Genomic DNA, 20,031 nt, shown 5'->3' on the forward strand with positions numbered 1-20,031 from the left:
GCTCTTCCAATAATTGTGTAATCCATTTACAAAATATCCTAAAGAATCCTTGTCTGCTTATACTAAATAGAACCAATTCTCTTCTCTGCAACTGAAGTCTACCTCATATAATATAGTATCTGATACCAGGAAGGGTATAAGCAACAGACTCTCAATGAGAGGGGAACCTGATATCAATGATCTGAACTTGTAAGGTTTGAAGGCATCAAGAGTCCCATGATTTTCAGAGGAAGCGATGCTGAAAGTCCATAGTCCACAGTGATAGTTACTTAAATTAATGCTCATGGTCTTCTAGAATGGAATGCCTATTAAAGACAAAGCTTTGCCAGAATAAGGGGCTGCTGTGATAAACATCTAAAGAGAGAAAGAAGAAAGACCACCGGGTACGATGTGGCTTTTAAATGTGCCAGAGAGCAGAAAGGAAGAAAAAAACAAGCCCAGAGTTTTAAATTCCTGGTTCACAGCACAATGAAAGCATTAGACATTTATATAAATGCCTTAAAATAATATATCTTATAACTACAAGGCTGATATAACTGACAATCAGAAGAATTTATCCTGTGAGATGCTGAATTACCCATAGGTTGAGCTCACAATCTTGTCAGGAATCTTACACAGGAATTAGTAAAATGAGGAAAGGAAAGTAGAATGAAGAATGGAGTCTAAGGGACGCCTGGGTGGCTCAGTTGGTTAAGCAGCTGCCTTCGGCTCAGGTCATGATCCCAGCGTCCTGGGATTGAGTCCCACATCGGGCTCCTTGCTCGGCAGGGAGCCTGCTTCTCCCTCTGCCTCTGCCTGCCATTCTGTCTGCCTGTGCTCGCCCTCTCTCCCTCTCTCTCTCTCTGACAAATAAATAAAATCTTTAAAAAAAAAAAAAAAAAAAAGGAGTCTGAGCATCCTGAATGGCCTTCTACACTGGCTTTCTAAGTCAGCAGAAGCTGTCTCGCTGTCTCCCCTGCTCTGTTTGGTGAGGTTGTTCTGGTCTTGCTTAAAGACTGGAATAGGTCATACCCAATGCAGTGTAATGCAGACAGTTGCCACCCACAGCTGTATTGGGAAAGCTCTTCCAGTTTTTCCATATAGACACCTCCAGGAAGCTGCAGGAAGGTAGCTAGCTCTACACTCTATTTAACATCTGCCTCCTGGTCCATGTACGGGACTGCTTTGGCCTCTTGGGGACTGTTTATTCCCTTCTCACTGAAATATCCTGAATGAAAATTATAAATAACACGAACAGCCAAAATATAAGATAGTGACATATTAGAGATGAAGAGTGAAGAGGCAAGTTTTGTTTGACTGGAAAAACGATGTAACACCCCCTGGTGGAACAGAACCATACCTAAAGAACCAAGGATCCGTGCAGAGTTTGTCGATGAAACCCAAGGTAGCAAATTCAAACACTTGCCTTGAGTGTATCCAGGGCAGACAGTGCTGCTTCCAAAGCTGGAATTGCCTCGGCTAGGTCACTCTCACACTCATTTTTCAGAGCTTGGGCTTCTTCAGCCTTGCCACTGGCTATTTCTTCATCTAATTTCACAAACTTTCTTTTTGCTTCCACTTGTGCAGACTCTATCTCAATAACCTAAACAGAGAGGAAAAAATAAAACAATTCCTCAAACATCCTACTGTTTTCTCTATCCTAGAGACCAGAGTATGTTTGGAAATTAGGGAATTCAACACATCATGTTGAAGAGCAGGAGGGCCCAGGATAAAATGAGGAGAAATGCAAATACATGTGACCTAACTGGATAATGAGTTTCCCACTTCCCTCCAAAATTAACACAACTGGGGTGCCTGGATGGTTCAGTTGCTTGGGCATCCGACTCTTGATTTTGGCTCAGATCATGGTCGCAGGGTCATGAGATGGAGACCTGTATTGGGCTCTGTGTTGAGCACAGAGTCTACTTGGGACTCTCTCTCTTTCTCTACTATAAATAAATAAATGAATGAATTCTTAAAAAAATCAACACAAATCACACAGGACTCAGTGAGATAGCCGGTAAGCAGAAAAGGGTTAGGTTCCTAAGATCTAGTAGTGGCAAAAAATTAAGGAATATTTTCAAGGCTAATATTACATATTTTAATTGCCTTCTGACATCAGTTTAAAAAAAACTCAAGATACTCTACCTGCATCATATGTGCATTTTCAATTTTAGCTTCCTCCAATTTGGGCTGTAATTGGACAAGCTCCATTTTCATTTCTCCAACCTAAATAGATAGTTTGCCATTAAGTTTTCATAGCAACAAGAGCTTTAGAAGCGAAACACAGAAAATCGCAACTTAAAGGTATAAGGCATCAGGTCCAGAAAACCTTAAGTTTTCCTTCCAGTTCTTTATATGATAAATAAAACCATGAGGGCATGGGCAGTTTTCTTCACAAAAGACTTCATTGTCCTTGAGTATATGACAGAGCAGTAAGAGGATGCAGTTGTCCCTGAAGAAGTGCAGCTAGAAAGAAGGTGGCAGCTTGGGGAGTCACTATTATACTCTGGGCATGGTATACAATGCATACGGATTACCCAAACCTTGTTGCTTCTATTGAACTAATGCTAATAAGTATCACTATCACTTGACTCATTAAAAATATAATCTTATATTTAGCCAGCTATTATAATAGTAATAAAAAAGGCAACCCAGACTTATTGTATTCTCCCCAAATGTCAAAAACTTAAGAATAGAGGCTCCTGGGTGGCTCAGTTGGTTGAGCAACCAACTCCTGATCTCAGCTCAGGTCTTGATTTCACAGTTGTGAGTTCAAGCCACATTGGGCTCCACACTGGGTATGCAGCCTACTATAAAAAACAAAACAAAAAACTGAAGAATAAAACAAAATGTATCTGAGTCTGTGTGGAAACTCAGTGGATTTCTCTAAAACTCATGTTACTCATCTGTAAAATGAGAATCATTAAAGTGTCTACCTCATGGAGTGGTTAAGAGGAATAATTGAAGGAGTGTATGTGAAGCACATAACACAGTGCCCTGTACATAGTATATTCTTGATAAATTATAACTCTTGCTATTTATGATTTCCTATATTTCCTGTGATACGTTACCATTTTGAGCAGCTCATCAAATTTACCTGAGACTCAGCAAAAGCTAATTTGTCAAGCCCATTCACGTATTGTTGTTTTGCTTCCATGACAGCTTGTCGCCTCTTAGTCAAAAGCTGTCGAAATGAGGCAATAAGTTCAAGATAAGAAGTAGCTGTAACATAGTTATGTCGTCCTAGCTCCTGCAAGAACCTAAGACAGACAACATATCTTACTCTAAGTAAAGAGTTGCACAAAGTAAGAGGTAGATTCAACATAGCATCAACAACAAACCTAGAAGAATAAAGGTTAATTTTCTTCAGAAGCTGCTGTGTACTTGAACTCTGTAACATTCTGAGAATTCTACACATAACCACATCCTAATATCGTGTCTACAAAATATCAAATAGGAGTGATGTGTTAAAAAAAAACTAATCTCCAGAGATGGGTATCAAAGGTGAACAACAGCAAGAAAGATACAGATCTTTTTACATGTTTCATAAACTAGGAGGATCTAACGCTAGAAAGGGACCCAAGATACTGTGAACGCTAGTGAGGTATAGTAGGAAGGAGGGGCATTGCAGATAGGATAGTGGGGATGAGTCAGCATTCTCTGCACAGAGTGTGTCACACTGGTTGAATGGGGTATGACCAGAAGTGTAAGATTACCACATATACACATGGAGACAACAGAAGCAATGTTTCTCATGGTAAGTACACAAAGTGGGTAGAGCCCACTGTGAGTGCAACCATCAAAGCCAACAATGTTACCAAGCTGTATGATTCTGGATAGGCAGTATACCATAAGCACTTGGGTTTATGTACTTTTGAAATGAGGATTTCAGAGATGAACAGAGGTAAAACAGATACTTTTGAGTTATCCACAGCCAGCTCCATTTTTCTGAAAACTTCCATCCAGTGCCCCACCAGCAGTGTTTGTCTATGAAACCTGCCATCTTCACCATGGCTGATTAGCCCGGGGTTGGGCACTGGACACAAATGAGGCTGATCACCTTTTGGTATAAATTTGGTAAAGGGAGCTGGAAAGAGCCCGTCAGTCGGCCTAGAGCTGAAATTGCAAGAAGTAAACCTGAGAATTGAGAGGCAGACTGTTTTCTCCATATGCAATGGGAAGGAGAAAACTCAGTCTGCTAAATACCATATGATCTCATTTATACATGGAACCTAAAAAAAAAAAAAATTATTTCATAGAAATAGAGCACAAATTGGAGGTTCCAGAGGCAGGGGGTGTTGAGGGTGAGTGGGTGAATGTGATCAAAAGGTACCAACTTCCAATTTTAAGGTGAGTAAGTTCTGGGAATGTAAACTACAGCATGGTGACAATAGTAAACAATAGTGTATTGTGTATTTGAAACTTGCTAAGAGAGTAGATCTTAAAAGTTCTCATCACAAGCAGACAACCATAAGACTCTTAATCTCGCAGAACAAACTGAGGGTTGCTGGGGGGAGAGGGGTCGGGAGAAGGTGGTGGTGTTATGGACACTGGGGGGGATGTGTGCTATAGTGAGTTCTGTGAAGTGTGTAAACCTGGTGATTCACAGACCTGTACCCCTGGGGCTAAAAAAATATTATATGTTTAGAAAAAAATTTAAAAATTAATTTTAAAAAGTTCTCATTACAAGAAGAAAAATGAGGCAATAGTAACTAAACTTATTGTAGTAATCATTTCACATTATGTATATATACAAAATCATTATGCTATACACCTCAAATTTATATAATGCTATATATCAATTATATCTCAAAACTAGAAAAAAATCAAGATAAGAAAGGAAGGAAGGAAGGAAGGGAGAAAAGGCAGTCTGAAAGAGAAAGAAGATGCCCAGAAAGAAACAGGGATGAGAAACAGAGGAAAATATTTCTGGGTTTAGGATGACTTTCTAACCCGTTTCCAGTCACATCTGAGATCCAGTTGTAATCTTTCTCTTAGGCTTGTGAGACACCCCTGAATCTTTATCATAAATTCTTCCTTTTTCTTAAACCTAGATTAAATAATTTTCCATTACTTACAATCCAAGGTCCTCCCTAATTAAATGATCAGAAATATTTAGAAGACATAGAAATCCTATTGAAATTTTGAGATTTCAGAAAAAGAGACATGTTAACAAGAGACATGTTAAAATACAAGGCACTTTGCATTTTAAAATTTAGTAATATTAACCTTTCTGAGAGATCCATAATGGTAGTGTGAAAGTGTTTGCAGATTGGAACTATCTCTCGCCTTTCAACCTCCGTAAGCTCCAGTGTTTCTAAGAATTTCACAGCTACGAGTTCAAGGGCATCTTCAGGCCATGGCTAAAAATAAGAAAAAGAAAAACTTAGGAAATTTAAGATGAGTGGTTCCACTCTAACCATATAAATGTCTTCCTGCGAGAGAAGACCTTGGGGTTGAAAAAATTAAAACCTTAATGGGGAAAATAGAATTGGGTGGGCTGAGATCACAGGTAAATCTGTGAAAGGGCTAACAAATATTTTTAGACTAAAATTAAAGATAACACAATATAAAGGAAGCATCAGTGATATTTTACATATCAAGGATATACCACACTGCTTTCCTAATCTCATCCGCTTGGATATCCAGTAGATGCCCCATATTTAGTATGACAGCGGCAGAAGTTAGTTGCACACCTAATACCTATCAGCCCTTTTCCCTTAGAACTCCAATTTTATTCTAGATAGCAATATGCCCAGATAAAAGACCACATTTCCTAGATTCCCTTGCAATTCACAGGCGATAAAGGCATATAGGCAGCTATTGGGTGGGGACCTCCAGGAAGGCTCTTTACAGGGTTACAAAGAGTTGTGTGTGCCTTTTTGCCCTGTGTATTATTCTACTTCTTGCCTGGAACTCAGATCTGAGAGTTGGAGCTCCAACAGCCATTTTAGACCATAAGGAGAATTTGAGGGGGCCAATCACATGTTAAGGATAGCAAAGAAGAATGAACTTGAGGTTATGATGACTTTGTTAAGCCACAAAATCCCAGTGTATTTATCTGCAGAATTTTTCTATGAGAGAAAAATACTTTATATGTTTAGTTTAGGTTTCTGTTTTTTAAGGTTTATTTAATTATAAATAATTAATTAAATTTTTAATTATTTATTTGAGAGAGAGAACACACAGTGAGAGGGGAGAGAGAGTGTGTGTCTTAAGCATGCGCTGCGCTGAGTGCAGAAACCAACATAGGCCTCAGTCTCAGGACCCCGAGATCATGACCTGAGCCAAAACCAAGAGTCGGACCCTCAAGAGACTGCACCATCCGCATGCCCCTAGTTTGGGTTTGTTACTAGCATCTATCATAATTCCTAACTGTTATAGCATCCAGACTGAACTTTTTTAGTTTCTTCTCCCAAAATTTGCTTCTCCTCCAGTCCTGGAAATGGTTCTTCTGCTTTTCCTGGAATATGCCAACTGTGCTGCTGCCTCTGGCCTTTGGGACTTGTTATTCCCTCTGACTAGAACCCTCCTCACCTAGACCCACACGTGATTCTCCTTCACATCTCTGCTCAAAGGCCAACTTACTAGGAGGGTCTTTCTAGAATACTCAGTCTAAAACACTATTCCCTCTCTTATTTCCTTGTCCTGAGTTTCCTTCTTAGCACTTACTAATACATGACATAAAAAGAAAAATTTACAGTTGGACAGACTTTATTTGGTTTGGGTTTCTGGCCACTTAATGGATATAGTATTAAGATATGGTTTTCATAAATCAAAATTGTTTCACACAGCTTTTATTCTTGTGTAAACACTAAAATGTCCTCTAGCTGAAACATTTGTGCAGTCCTATTTTGTGTGAAAATAGTTTTTCACACAATTGGTAAATAGGTAAAAGAGAATAAAACAAATAAATGCCAGAAATTTATTTTTTAAGGAAATTGGGGGCATCTGGGTGGCTCAGTTGATTAAGAATCTGCCTTCAGCGCAGGTTATGATTCCCATGGGACTGAGCCCTGAGTCAGACTCCCTGCTCAGCAGGAAGTCTGCTTCCCCCTCTCCTTCCACCCCCAAACCACCCCCCCCAGCTTGTGCTCTCTCTCTCTCTTCCGCTCTCTCTCTCAAATAAATAAAATCTTTAAAAAAAAAAGAGAGAGAAAGAAATTAGGGGCATCTGGGTAGCTCCATCAGTTAAGCGTCCAATTCTTGGTTTGGGCTCAGGTCATGATCTCACAGTCATGAGATCAAGCCCCACATCAGGCTGTGTTCAGGGTAGAGTCTTTTTCAGATTCTGTCTCTCCCTTCCCAACCCCGCTTGCACACTCGCTTGCTCTCTAAAATAAAATCTTTAAAAAAAGAGGTATAAAATAAGTCTATAATCTACAGTCCACATTGTATTGAATATAAAACAATTAAATAGAAGGTACCATGAAATACTATTCTCAAGAGTATAATTACTACTACTTCATAGTCTTACCAGGCAGTGGCAATTCGCCTTATGATTAAGAGTAGTGGGAGCCTTCATCATTTGCTGTTAGTATGACTGAAATGATCACCCAGCTGGTCTTCCTCTCTTTTTTTTTGCCCTATTCCAAACCGTCCACCATATAGCCTCCAAGGGTTTGGATTTTTTTTCCTTTGAAATATGTTAGCTAAATATATGTTAATGCTCCCAAGGTGTCTTCGGTATAAAACCAAATTCACAGGCACATTTACAAACTACCTTAGAACTCAGCACCCACCCAAAGCTCGGGCTTAACTCCTGCTATCCTCATTGCCAGTCAGCTATGCCAAATTATTTGCAGTTACAGAAATGAGCCATGCCCTCTCTCCCGCTCTACCTTTGCACATACTATGCCCTTATGATGGTTAGTTTTATGTGTCAATTTTACTATGGGCCATGGGGTGCCCATATATTTGGTCAAACACTATGCTGGAGGTTTCTATGAGGTGCGCTTCCTGGGTCTCCAGCTTGTTGGCTGCAGACCTTCAAACTTGTTAGCCTCCATAATCATGTGAGCCAATTACTTATAAGAAATATACATATAGATATAACTATTGATATGGACAGATATAGATCTACATATGTGTATTTTTACACATATATACATGTAGGTTTATACATTTATGTTTAACACATTTTCTTAGTTCTTAATATATTCCTTCTCTCTGTAACTAATTTATTTTCATACTTCAGAGATTCACTGTCCTAATAAGTATAACTTCTGCACACCAAGATTATAGCTCTTTTATATAATTGTGGCTGCTCATTTGCCAGCTGCCTTTTCTATCTTCCAGTCCAGAATGTGAGATCCTTCTGGGGATCCTGTAGGCTTATCAGTCCCTGATGCCAAGCACTATGTCTGTCATTAGAGTAAGTGATCAAGAAACATGTGCTGAATGGATATTAACAGAGCTGGAGTAAGATTTCAGAAAATTCTAAAAGATTTAGTTGCCACTGCCCCTCACCTGCCCACCACTGCCCCCAAATTACAAACCTGGAACCAGTCAATGGTACAGCAATTGATGAGGGATGGGAACTGTCTCAAGCGATTTCTAAAGGCGTCTCCGATGGGGCTAAAGGCCACTACCACATGAAGATTTTCTTTGCAGCGATTTACAAAGAAAGCAAACAAGGCCAAGGGACTGAGTTCATCATGTTTATTGCCAGCCTGAGCTATAGGACGAACACCCTAGGGAATAACAGAAAATAAAAACTTTATAAATGAAAATGGACAAGTTGATAATGGGATTAGTAGATAGTGGAATATTAAGAATTTTTATTATAAATAAGTACCTTATAAATACCCTTAATTTTTTTTATATTAGTAGAATTTCTTTGATACAGTTTGTACTTAGAAGACTTCTTCCAACCCCATAATTTTATAATTTGAAAAGAAATATCTGCTAAGAATTTAACTTATAAAGATACCCACTAAAAAGTTCACCATGAAAGAAATTAAAAAGAAAAAAAAAGTTCACCATGATAGATATATAGAACCATAATTCAACATTGCTTATAAGTGGAAAAACAACCAAAACATCCATTTAAAAAAAATTACAAAACATCCAAATGCTGTGATTTTGTGTAACCATTAAAGGAGGTGCCTCAATGTATGTGGTAGGGCAAGATCAGCAAGATAAAATGAGAACAAACTGCAACAGTGTGTATAATATGATCCTCTTGGTTAAATTAAAAAATATTTAGGCACATGTGTAAGTACATACACACATTTTTATGAAGGCAATCACAGAAACTATTTATAATGGTTGCTTTTGGTGAGATGGACTTAAAAGGACAGTATGAGAGGGAAGCTGTCACTTTTTATTCTAGACATATTTCTTGCTTTATATCATTCTTTTTAAAAATTTTGGACATTTTTATACTGTTTGCATTCACTCACTTTATTCTTACAACATTCGTATATTTTACTTTTATTTTTTAAAAATATTTTATTTATTTATTTGACAGAGAGAGAGAGAGATCACAAGTAGCTAGAGAGTCAGGCAGAGAGGGAGGGGGAAGCAGGCTTCCAGCTGAGCCGAGAGCCCCATGTGAGGCTAGATCCCAGGACCCCGAGACCATGACCTGAGCTGAAGGCAGAGCCTTAACCCACTGACCCACCCAGGTGCCCCAACATTCGTGTATTTAAAAAATGTTCATACAGTTGCCTGGTAATGAGATTACGGGGGCACTTCTAATTTTCTTTGTTCATCTTTATATGAGAGATACATTTACTTGAGCTTGAGCATCATGGCTCTGCAACCAAACTACTGAATTCAAATCCCAGCTTGCAGCTTACTACCGATACGACCTTGGGGCGAGTTATTTAAACTCTCTGTAACTTAATTGCCTCATCTGTAAAATGGGGAAAGAGTACCTACAGCAGAGGGTAGTTGACGGATCGAATGAGTTATTATGTGTGAACAGTTGAGTAGTTCTTGTAGCATAGGTAAGGAGCTATTAGTTTTTATATGCCACCTTTCTCCTTGTTCAGAGCACAAAAGATTTCTGAGTCATTAACTATCTTATAAATAGATTTTAATAAGTTTTTTTTGATAGCAGGTATCTGTAGACATATATATTATATACACACACACAATGTTATAGCTACTACAATGAATTGGTTTCTAAAAGAATTCTCTATTTTAGATAATGTTCTGCTTTATGGGCTAGCTATATCCAAGGAAAATTATAAATGGACTCTGTATATGCATTCTGACAGTAATTCCCAAATTACGATTATTATGATCAGTGTCAGTCTATGATGTTATGTTCACATGGTCTATCTGCACTAACTCTGAGTTTACCCTGGGACATGCAAATAGAGAAACGTGGTGTCTGGTTGGAGCCATAAGAATAAAAGTTCCAGAAAGAGCAAGGATGGTAATATAAGGATGGTGGTTATTTATATAATAAGGGTTAATGCTTCTAAGTAAATAAGCTTTCTGTGGGAGTGTAATATCCACACAGACTCGCACATATATTTTGGAAGCAGGCCTGATTCGGGGGAGTAAGAAAATGAGTTGTTACTGAAAAAATAATTAGACAAACTGAGTGAAACTTCACAGCAGTCAAGGCGAAGCAGAGTTGGAAACACACAAAAACCTGCATTCATGGATGGAACTAGAGTGTATCATGCTTAGCGAAATAAGTCAAGCAGAGAAAGACAACTATCATATGATCTCCCTGATATAAGGAAGTGGTGATGCAACATGGGGGCTTAAGTGGGTACGAGAATAAATGAAAGATGATGGGATTGGGAGGGAGACAAACCATAAGTGACTCTTAATCTCACAAAACAAACTGAGGGTTGCTGGGGGGGGGGGGTTTGGGAGAAGGGGGTGGGATTATGGACATTGGGGAGGGTATGTGCTTTGGTGAGTGCTGTGAAGTGTGTAAACCTGGTGATTCACAGACCTGTACCCCTGGGGATAAAAATAAATGTTTATAAAAAAAAAAAAAGCTGATGAGGTACCATCCTGGCTAACTGAATATAATAAAAAAATAAAAAAATAACCCAAATTGCAAAAAAAAAAAAAAAAAAAAAGGTTTAGATTGGGGCACCTGGGTGGCTCAGTGGGTTAAAGCCTCTGCCTTTGGATCAGGTCATGATCCCAGGGTCCTGGATTGAGCCCCCCAATTGGGCTCCTTGCTCAGCAGGGAGCCTGTTTCCACCTCTCTCTGCCTGCCTCTCTGCCTACTTGTGATCTCTGTCAAATAAATAAATAAAAATCTTTAAAAAAAAAATAAAAAGGTTTAGACAGCTTTATTTATAACTACTCAAACTTGGAAGCAACCAAGATGTCCCCCAATAGGTGAATGGATAAACTGTGATACTTTCATTCACTGGGATATCATTCAGAGGTAAAAATAAATGAGCTATCAAGCCATAAAAATATATGGAAGAACCTTAAATTCATATTGTTAACTGAAAGAAGACAATCCCCAAAAACTACATACTATATGGTTCCAAGTATGTAACATTCTGGAAAAGCTAAAATGATGGAGACAGTAAAAACAGCAGAGATTGCTGGGAGTTCAGGGGAGGAAGAGAGGCATAAATAGATGGGACTCATGGCATTTTTATGTTAGGGAAACCATTCTGTATGATACTTAATGGTGAATACACATCAGCACTCACTTGTCCAAAAGTCATAGAATGTACAACACAAAGAGTGAACCCTAATGTAAGCTGAAGAATAATGAATTATGTCAAATATAAATGAGTATTTTTAAAAAATATTTTATTTATCTGACAGAGAGAAATCACAGCTAGGCAGAGAGGCAGGCAGAGAGAGAGGAGGAAGCAGGCTCTCTGCGGAGCAGAGAGCCAGATGTGGGGCTCCATCTCAGGACCCTGGGATCATGACCTGAGCCAAAGGCAGAGGCTTTAACCCACTGAGCCACCCAGGTGCCCCTAAATGAGTATTTTTAAAGGAACAGAAAATATCACTGAAAGTGATAAATAAGAAGTCACTGTTTTATTGAGAAAGACATAGAAATAATTTAATTCCTTAAGGAAGGCAAATAGAACAGTGGAAAATGTAGGCTAGAAATGGAGGTCTGAAGCTAGAACTCTATTGCTGATATCAGAGACATGTGTTGAGTCTGTAAGAGATGCGCTCTAAGCAGTGCCAAGTCCAAGTTATAGAGGCCAGTTTTCCGGAGTGAGTAGGTTTATACTGAGATCTTTGTCAGAGGGATGAAATAAGCAAAGTCCAGAACACAATCTCCAAAGTGGGATGTGCAGGGTAGTGCAGAATGTAGGAAGAAAATAAACAGAAATTCTTTCATATTATTTCTTCTATTTTAAAAAATCAGCATAAAGCAGAGAAACAGATGCATTTCAGTACTCCTGAGTTTTTACTATGGCCATTTTCTTGTGGATATATTAATCTGGTATTCCTAGACTGGGGTGGAATGTGAAAGAAAGAAGTTCTTAAGGTCACTGTTGGGTCAGACCATAAGAAAATACTGAAGCAATGCAAGTTCTGTGGCAAAGTGACAAGATGAAAAGATAAATATCTAAAGTGAGCAGGAAAGCTTGGCAAAGCTGAAGAAATCCCACTCCCCATGGAGGACTATTTCTTGGATGGGAGATTAGTGGATGAATTTATCCTACAAATTAGGAGAATCACCATTTTTCAGCAGCCTTGGACACATCCTTGACATCACTCAGATAAAAGAGAGAACTCGGATCTTTTCTTTATTCCTTTTCTCCTTTCCCACCCCAGGCCACAAACTAGTAATGTCTCATTTATTTAGGGCATTCCAAGTACATGACACTTTGTAAGAACTTCATTTCATTTGATCCTCAGGCCTCACAACACCCTATATAGGAGGAACTATTTTGTGTATATATATTAGTTCCATTCCATATAAGAGTAAAGCAGGTGTTTGAACTATTCTACTACAGATGCTATCAGTGGAAAAGATACAAAAAGAACATTCATTCTGAAATGAAACACCCAGATATGAATGATATATTCTATGGGTAATAGTAGTTATGGCAACTAGAAAGAGGCAAGTACTAGCAGAGATATTCTGTAGGAAGATATTAGAAATGGGGACTGAAGGACAATCTGAAGTAGTTGGCACTTCACAACTGTATTTTTTTTTTTTTTTTGGTCAATTATGTTACAAAGCATGATTCTCAGATCTATCAGAATTGTTAGGACAAGGAGTTTTACTAAAGCTTTTTAAAAATTTGCTAACCAGTGGTAAACTATAACAGCTAATCAAGCAGTATCTCAAAACTATGTGTTTTCACATCACTGTAACCCTAAGATGTTATTTAAAATGTATAATCTCTCATAAAGCATGCTACATAAGATCAAATAGATGCAATTACCATCATTACGAAAAAAGGAATTATAAAAATGCTGTCTCATAACTATGGTAGAAGTGATGTGAAGTTTACCAAGAAAAGATGTATTAAAATAATATACTTTTAAATTTTTAATTACCAAAATCCAATGTGCAAGCTATAATTGTCCTGAAGAGCAGAGAAAAAGTAACAAGATAAGAACATTTCTGTGTTGGGAACACCACTTCCTAAAAAACATTACCTCCATCACTTCCTGCTTTTCATCAACAGCAAAAATGTTAGGTACTTCTCCCGTATTGAGCACACTGTCAATATCTTCTAGAAAGGCTTCCTCTTTAATCTGAACGTCGGTGATTAGAAAGACCGTCTTCTGGCCCCTCATGCCCACGTTCCTTAATAGAACCTTAAAATAAAAATGCAATGGTAAGCAGAGTGTGGTGAACATGTGCTGTTCTTGCTTTCCTCGCCTTTCCCTTTTGGCAATGACATTTCAATTTTAGAGTGGTACCTCTCTCTACTTCTGGTGAGGTGATGGGGCATACCTATCATTCAGGGCCTCTACTTTTCCCACCTCCTGAGTGGGAGACCTAACTAGTCAGAGTTTCCCAAGCCCCCATACATAGTCATTGATTCAGAGGAGGGCATGATTTTAAGAGGGCTCCCTCACCCTCACAGTCTTACTTCAGGGACTGAGATGGACTTGGAAACAGAAAGAATCTCTGTCACTCTGAGATGAAGGACATAAAGTCTAATAATCTAGAATCTTAAATGCCAACTATGTTGCCTCATGGAGGAGTCTACTGGAGAAGGAACCAAATGGAGAAGAGCAGAGCCAGGAGACAGAGTAATTACTGAGGGGTTAATTTGAGTTCCTGAATTCAGACATGTCAAAACCCTATCTATCTACCTCTGGACCTTCTGTCATGTAAGCCAAGAACTTCATATTTTGCTTAAGTTAGTTTGGGTTGTATTTTGTTTTGTGTTGTGTGGTCAATTGCAACCAAAGATTCCCAATTAATATAAAGATATGGACTTGGAGGCATGGTGGAGGAGACTTGCTTAGGATGTTAGAACTGTTTGTTAAAATTCCAGAACTTGTAAGCAGATTTTTATACAGCATTAAACATGAAATTATATAAACTTATAATTAAATATATTATGTTAAAAAGGGTAACAAATCTCATCACTTCCTATTATACTTATCATTATCTATCTTATAGAAATTATTTAAATCTATTATATACAGTAAAATACCATATAATGGTGCTCAAACACATAACTCTTCCCAACTCTGTTTTCAGTGACATCCATATCAGGAGTTTGAATAATCCATGGTGGGAGTTTTTACACCAGAGAAATTGGCAAATGCTACTCGTCAAGAGGTTCTTGAGAGAGTAGGGTGTTAGACATTTGCCAGTATTCCACTAGGTATATTTCAAGTGAAAACACATTACTAATCTGAAAATGATTTTTTTTTAAAGATTTTATTTATTTACTTGAGAGAGAGACAGTGAGAGAGAGCATGAACGAGGAGAAGGTCAGAGAGAGAAGCAGACTCCCCATGGAGCAAGGAGCCCGATGCGGGACTCGATCCCGGGACTGCAGGATCATGACCTGAGCCGAAGGCAGTCGTCCAACCAACTGAGCCACCCAGGCATCCCTGAAAATTATTTTTTTAAACTTTATTTTTTCAGTGTTCCAAGATTCATTGTTTATGCATCATACCCAGTGCTCCATGCAATACATGCCCTCCTTAATACCCACCACCAGGCTAAATGATTTTTAAAATAAACTGTCTCCATTTCTAAATTATATCTTTTAAGTATATCATATCATTTAAATAAATGCTGAATTTTAATATTATACAAAAACTGCTTTTCCCCATTAAAGCCAATAACATTTCTCCAAAATATAGGTTGTTGTGTTCCTAGAAATACTTTTCTATCACCAAAACAAGTTTTCAAAGAAGTATATCTAATCATGTCAGCTTTATTTTTACAGCTTTTAAAAAATTATTATATATATTTGGATATATCTGTGTGTGTATATATATATGTTGTATACAACATATATATACAAATATATCCAAATATATATAATAATTTTTTAAAAGCTATAAAAATAAAGCTGACATGATCAGAAGAGAGGGGTTGGGGGATGGGTGAGCCTGGTGATGGGTATTAAGGAGGGCACAGACTGCATGGAACACTGGTGTTATACGCAAACAATGAATCATGGAACACTATATCAAAAACTAATGATGTACTATATGGTGACTAGCATAATATAAAAAATATTATTATATACAAATAAATAGAAAGATACAATAAAAGCAGATTTAATTTATTGGCATAAGCATTGTTATACTTAAAAATCATATTCAAACATACAATGTGTGAAACTATTTCCAAAAGAGGAAACATTTCCAAAGTATTAGTTATATGCCAAGAATCTTACATTTTATAATTTAATCATAATGACCTATGAACTATAAAATTTGGTATTATCCAAATTTTACAAATAAAGTAACTAGGGAGTGACATTGGTCAGATAACAGACTGGAAAGCTCCAAGTCCTCATTGTCCTGGGCCTGCTATCAGCATTCTGGCTTGTCAAGGGGCTGCCTGACAAACTGATTTTTGTCTCACCTGACTCAGGGTACTGACGGGAACAGAGCTTAGTTCTAATATGAGATTGGAGGCCACTGAAGACAGAGGCAACTGTCCTCCCACAATGGAGCACCAGTGACTCTGAAGTTCCACAGAAGGGTGCCAGGGGGACCAATAGGTGAGGGGAAGAGGAATACAGTAGAGACCAAAACCAAAAAAGATCATAAGAAGAAAGAGGAAATTAAGATAGCTAAAGTCACCTGTATTCATGCACAGCCCAAAAGAAGATTCAACCCCCCACAAGTTCTGAGAAGTCTCAGAACTTCTAGAACGGTGATTGGTGAAGGTTTCTCCCTGCATGAAGCCAGTCCATAAAGACTGGAGAGGTAGTAGTTCATCAAGTGCCCCAAACTTAGAAGATCACAAGATGTACAAGGAAACAGGGAAACCTGACCCAATCAAAAAAACAAAAAAACAAAAAAACAAAATAAACCCCAAGAAAACTAAAACAACAACAAAAACAGATCTAAGAACTGCATAACAAATTAAAAATAACTTTTCAAGATGCTCAATAAAACAATGAATCTTGGAACACTACATCAAAAACTAATGATGTGTTATATGGTGACGAATATAACAGAAAAATTTTTTAAAAATTAAATTTAAAAAAGGTGCTCAATAAGCTAAAAATAGAATACAGATAGACAACTAAAGAAAATTAGGAAAATAATGCATTGTCAAAATAGGAATATTAATGGAAATGTGAACACCTAAAAAATAACTTAAGAGACTTATGGGATATCATTAAGTGGACTATTATACACATTATAGGAGTATCAAAGAAGAAAAGAGGGGGAAAGGTAGAGAGCTTAAAGAAATAATGTCCCCAAACTGAAATCTGAGGATAGAAATGAACAAATGAGGATAGAAATAGAAATTCAAGAAGCTCAGCAAACTCCAACTAGAATAAACCCTAACAGACTCACACACCAAGACATATTATAATCAAACTGCCGAAAGTCAAATATAAAGAGAGATCTTTGAAAGCAGCAATAGAAAAACAGTGCTTCACATACAAGGGAGCTTTCCTAAGATTATCAGCATACTTCTTAGCAGAAACCTTGTAAGCAAAAAGGGAGTGGGATAATATATTCAAACTACTGGAAGAAAATAAAACTGTCCACCAGGAATACTGTATCTGCAAAAAATGTCCTTCAAAAACAAAGAAAGTAAGAACTCCTCACAGAGAAGCTGAGGGAATTTATTACCACTAGATGTGCCCTTCAAAATATGCTGAAGGGAGTCCTTCAAGTTGAAATGAAAGGATGCTAGACAGCAGCACAAAGCCGCATGAAAGTGTAAAGTTCTCCAGTAAATATATGGGCAAATACAGAATTCTATACTATTGTGATTTTAGTGTATAAATTCACTTTTAATTCTTATATAGAATCTAGAATCCAAAGCATAAAAACCTTTATAGACCCTGATGTTAATGGGTACACAATCTATAAAGATTGCTTTTGTGACATCAGTAACATAAAGGGGGGGCCAGATGTAAAGGAATAGTTTTTGTATGTGATTGCAATTATTATCAGCCTAAAATAGGTTGTTATTACTTTAAGATGTCTTACGTAATCACAATAGTAACTCTCCCCCACCAAAAAAAATCTATAGAGTATACACGGGGCGCCTGGGTGGCTCAGTGGGTTAAGCCGCTGCCTTCGGCTCAGGTCATGATCTCAGGGTCCTGGGATCGAGTCCCACATCAGGCTCTCTGCTTGGGGGGGAGCCTGCTTCCCTTCCTCTTTCTCTCTGCCTGCCTCTCTGTCTACTTGTGATCTCTGTCTGTCAAATAAATAAATAAATAAATCTTTAAAAAAAAATCTATAGCGTATACACAAAAGAAAATGAAAAGGGAATCAAAGCATGTCACTACAATCGATCAACAAAACACAAAGGCAGGGAGTAGGAGAGGAAGCGAGGGACAAATTAACTGCAAACATACAGCAAACAGTTAACAAAATGCCAATAGTAAATCCTTTCCCATCAGGAATGACTTTAAATGCAAATGGATTAAACTCCCCATCAAAATACATAGTTTGGCTGAATGGATTTACAAGACAGGATCCAATGGTACGTGGCTTAGAAGAGACTCACTTTAGACGTAAGGACGCAGGGGCTGAGAGTCAAAGGATGGAGATGTTCCATGCAAACGGCGCCCGAAGGAGAGCAGGGGACTATACTAATATCAGACAAAATCCTCAGCGAAAAACTGTCTTAAGCGACAAGAAATACTATATGACGGTAAAAGGATCAATTCTTCAGGAAGATGTAACAATCATAAATATTTATGCACCGAACAGCTGAACTCCTAAATACATGAAACAAGCATTGACAAGAGTTGAAGGGAGAAATAGCAAAAGAATAGTGGGAGATTTCAATACTCTACTTTCAATTAGGGATAGAACAACCAGACAAAAGATCAATAAGGAAAGAGTATTTGCACAACACTATAGGTCAGTGGGACCTCACAGACATATAGAGAACACACCATCCAACAACAGAATACACATTCTTCCCTAGTGCACATAGGATATTCTCCAGGACAGATGATATATTAGGCCAATAAACAAGTCTTAATAAATTTAAGAAGATAGATATCAAATCAAGCATCTTTTCTAACCATAGTGGAATGAAACTAAATCAACAACAGAAGGAATAGTTTTTGCATGTGATTGCAATTATTATCAGCCTAAAATAGGTAGTTATTATTTTAATAGGTTATTACTAAAATAGGTTGTTATTACTTTCCAGAAGGAAAACTGGAAACTACAAATTCACAGCAATTAAACAACACACTCTTAAACAACAGATCAAAGAAGAAATCACACAGGAAATTAGAAAATTTCTTGAAATAAATGAAAATGAAGACTCAACATATCAAAACTTATAAAATGCAATAAAAGGGGGCGCCTTGGTGCCTCAATTGGTTAAGTGTCTGCCTTCAGCTCAGGTCACGATCCCAGTGTCCTGGGATGAAAGAGTCTGCTTCTCCCTCTCCCTCTGCCTGCAGAGAACCCCGTGGTTGTTCTCTCTTTTTCTCTCTCATATAAAAAAAAATTTTTTAAACATTAAAAAAATCTTAAAACATGCAGCAAAAGCAGAGCTAAGAGGGAAGTTTATAACTGTAAACACTTTACATTAAAAAAGGAAGAAAGATCTCAAATCAACAACCTAACTTTTATACATTGTGGAACTTCAAAAAATGGACAAACTCAAAGCTAGCAGCAGGAAGGAAATAATAAAGATTAGGGCAGAGATAAAGTAGAGAATAAAAAAATCAATAGAAAAGAATCAGTGGAACTTAGAGTTGGGTTTTCTTTCCTTTTTTTTTTTTTTTAAATCAACAAAATTGACAAAACCTTAGCTAGTTTAGAAAAAAGAGAGAAGGGGCACCTGGGTGGCTCAGTGGGTTAAAGCCTTTGCCTTCACTCAGGTCATGATCCCAGTTCCTGGGATGAAGCCCCCCATGTGGCTCTCTGCTCGGCAGGGAGCCTGCTTCCTCCTCTCTCTCTGCCTGCCTCTCTGCCTACTTGTGATCTCTGTCAAATAAATAAATAAAATCTTAAAAAAAAAAAAAAAGAAAGAAAGGAAAAAGAGAGAAGATTCAAATAACTAAAATTACAAATTTAAAAAGGGACATTACAACCCATGTCACAAAAATTAAAAAGGATTATAAGAGAACACTATTAACAATGGTATGCCAACAAATTGTATAACTTGGAATAAATTCTTAAAAACAAATGGAGAAACTAAAGTACAGAAAGATTTATTAACATGCCCAAGATAACTGAATCATACAAAGTAGAAATAAAACTGAGTTTGCCTAACTTTAAAGTCCATGTTCTTTCTACTAAAGAAGGCTGCTTTCTCTATCTATTGGTTTCAGTGGTAGAAATGTATAAAAAAATTCCCTCTAAAGTGAGAGGAGAAAAAGAAACACTGCAATTTTTCTACTATGTCTATGTAAACCTTTTAGATATCAGCCTGGATTCTACCATTTCCACCTGCAAGCAAACCGTTCTTCATGCTAACTTTTAGGATGTAGA

The 20,031-nt window shown here is 37.6% G+C and overlaps 1 protein-coding gene across 1 annotated transcript in view; it reads right to left on the reverse strand.

Annotated features, from left to right (window-relative positions):
• The window catches only part of DNAH12 (dynein axonemal heavy chain 12), a 209,709-nt gene that overhangs the window by 73,378 nt on the left and 116,300 nt on the right, over nucleotides 1-20,031 (reverse strand). Inside the window, exons 43-48 of the mRNA XM_059387847.1 lie at nucleotides 13,555-13,716; nucleotides 8,481-8,675; nucleotides 5,212-5,345; nucleotides 3,080-3,242; nucleotides 2,128-2,208; nucleotides 1,406-1,582 (exon numbers count right to left, since the gene is read on the reverse strand). Of these exons, the coding sequence (XP_059243830.1) occupies nucleotides 1,406-1,582; nucleotides 2,128-2,208; nucleotides 3,080-3,242; nucleotides 5,212-5,345; nucleotides 8,481-8,675; nucleotides 13,555-13,716 (912 nt within the window). The remainder of the gene's footprint in view (nucleotides 1-1,405; nucleotides 1,583-2,127; nucleotides 2,209-3,079; nucleotides 3,243-5,211; nucleotides 5,346-8,480; nucleotides 8,676-13,554; nucleotides 13,717-20,031) is intronic.

This window comes from Mustela nigripes, chromosome 2 (genome assembly GCF_022355385.1).
Source record: "Mustela nigripes isolate SB6536 chromosome 2, MUSNIG.SB6536, whole genome shotgun sequence".
Classification (NCBI taxonomy): Eukaryota; Metazoa; Chordata; class Mammalia; order Carnivora; family Mustelidae; genus Mustela; species Mustela nigripes.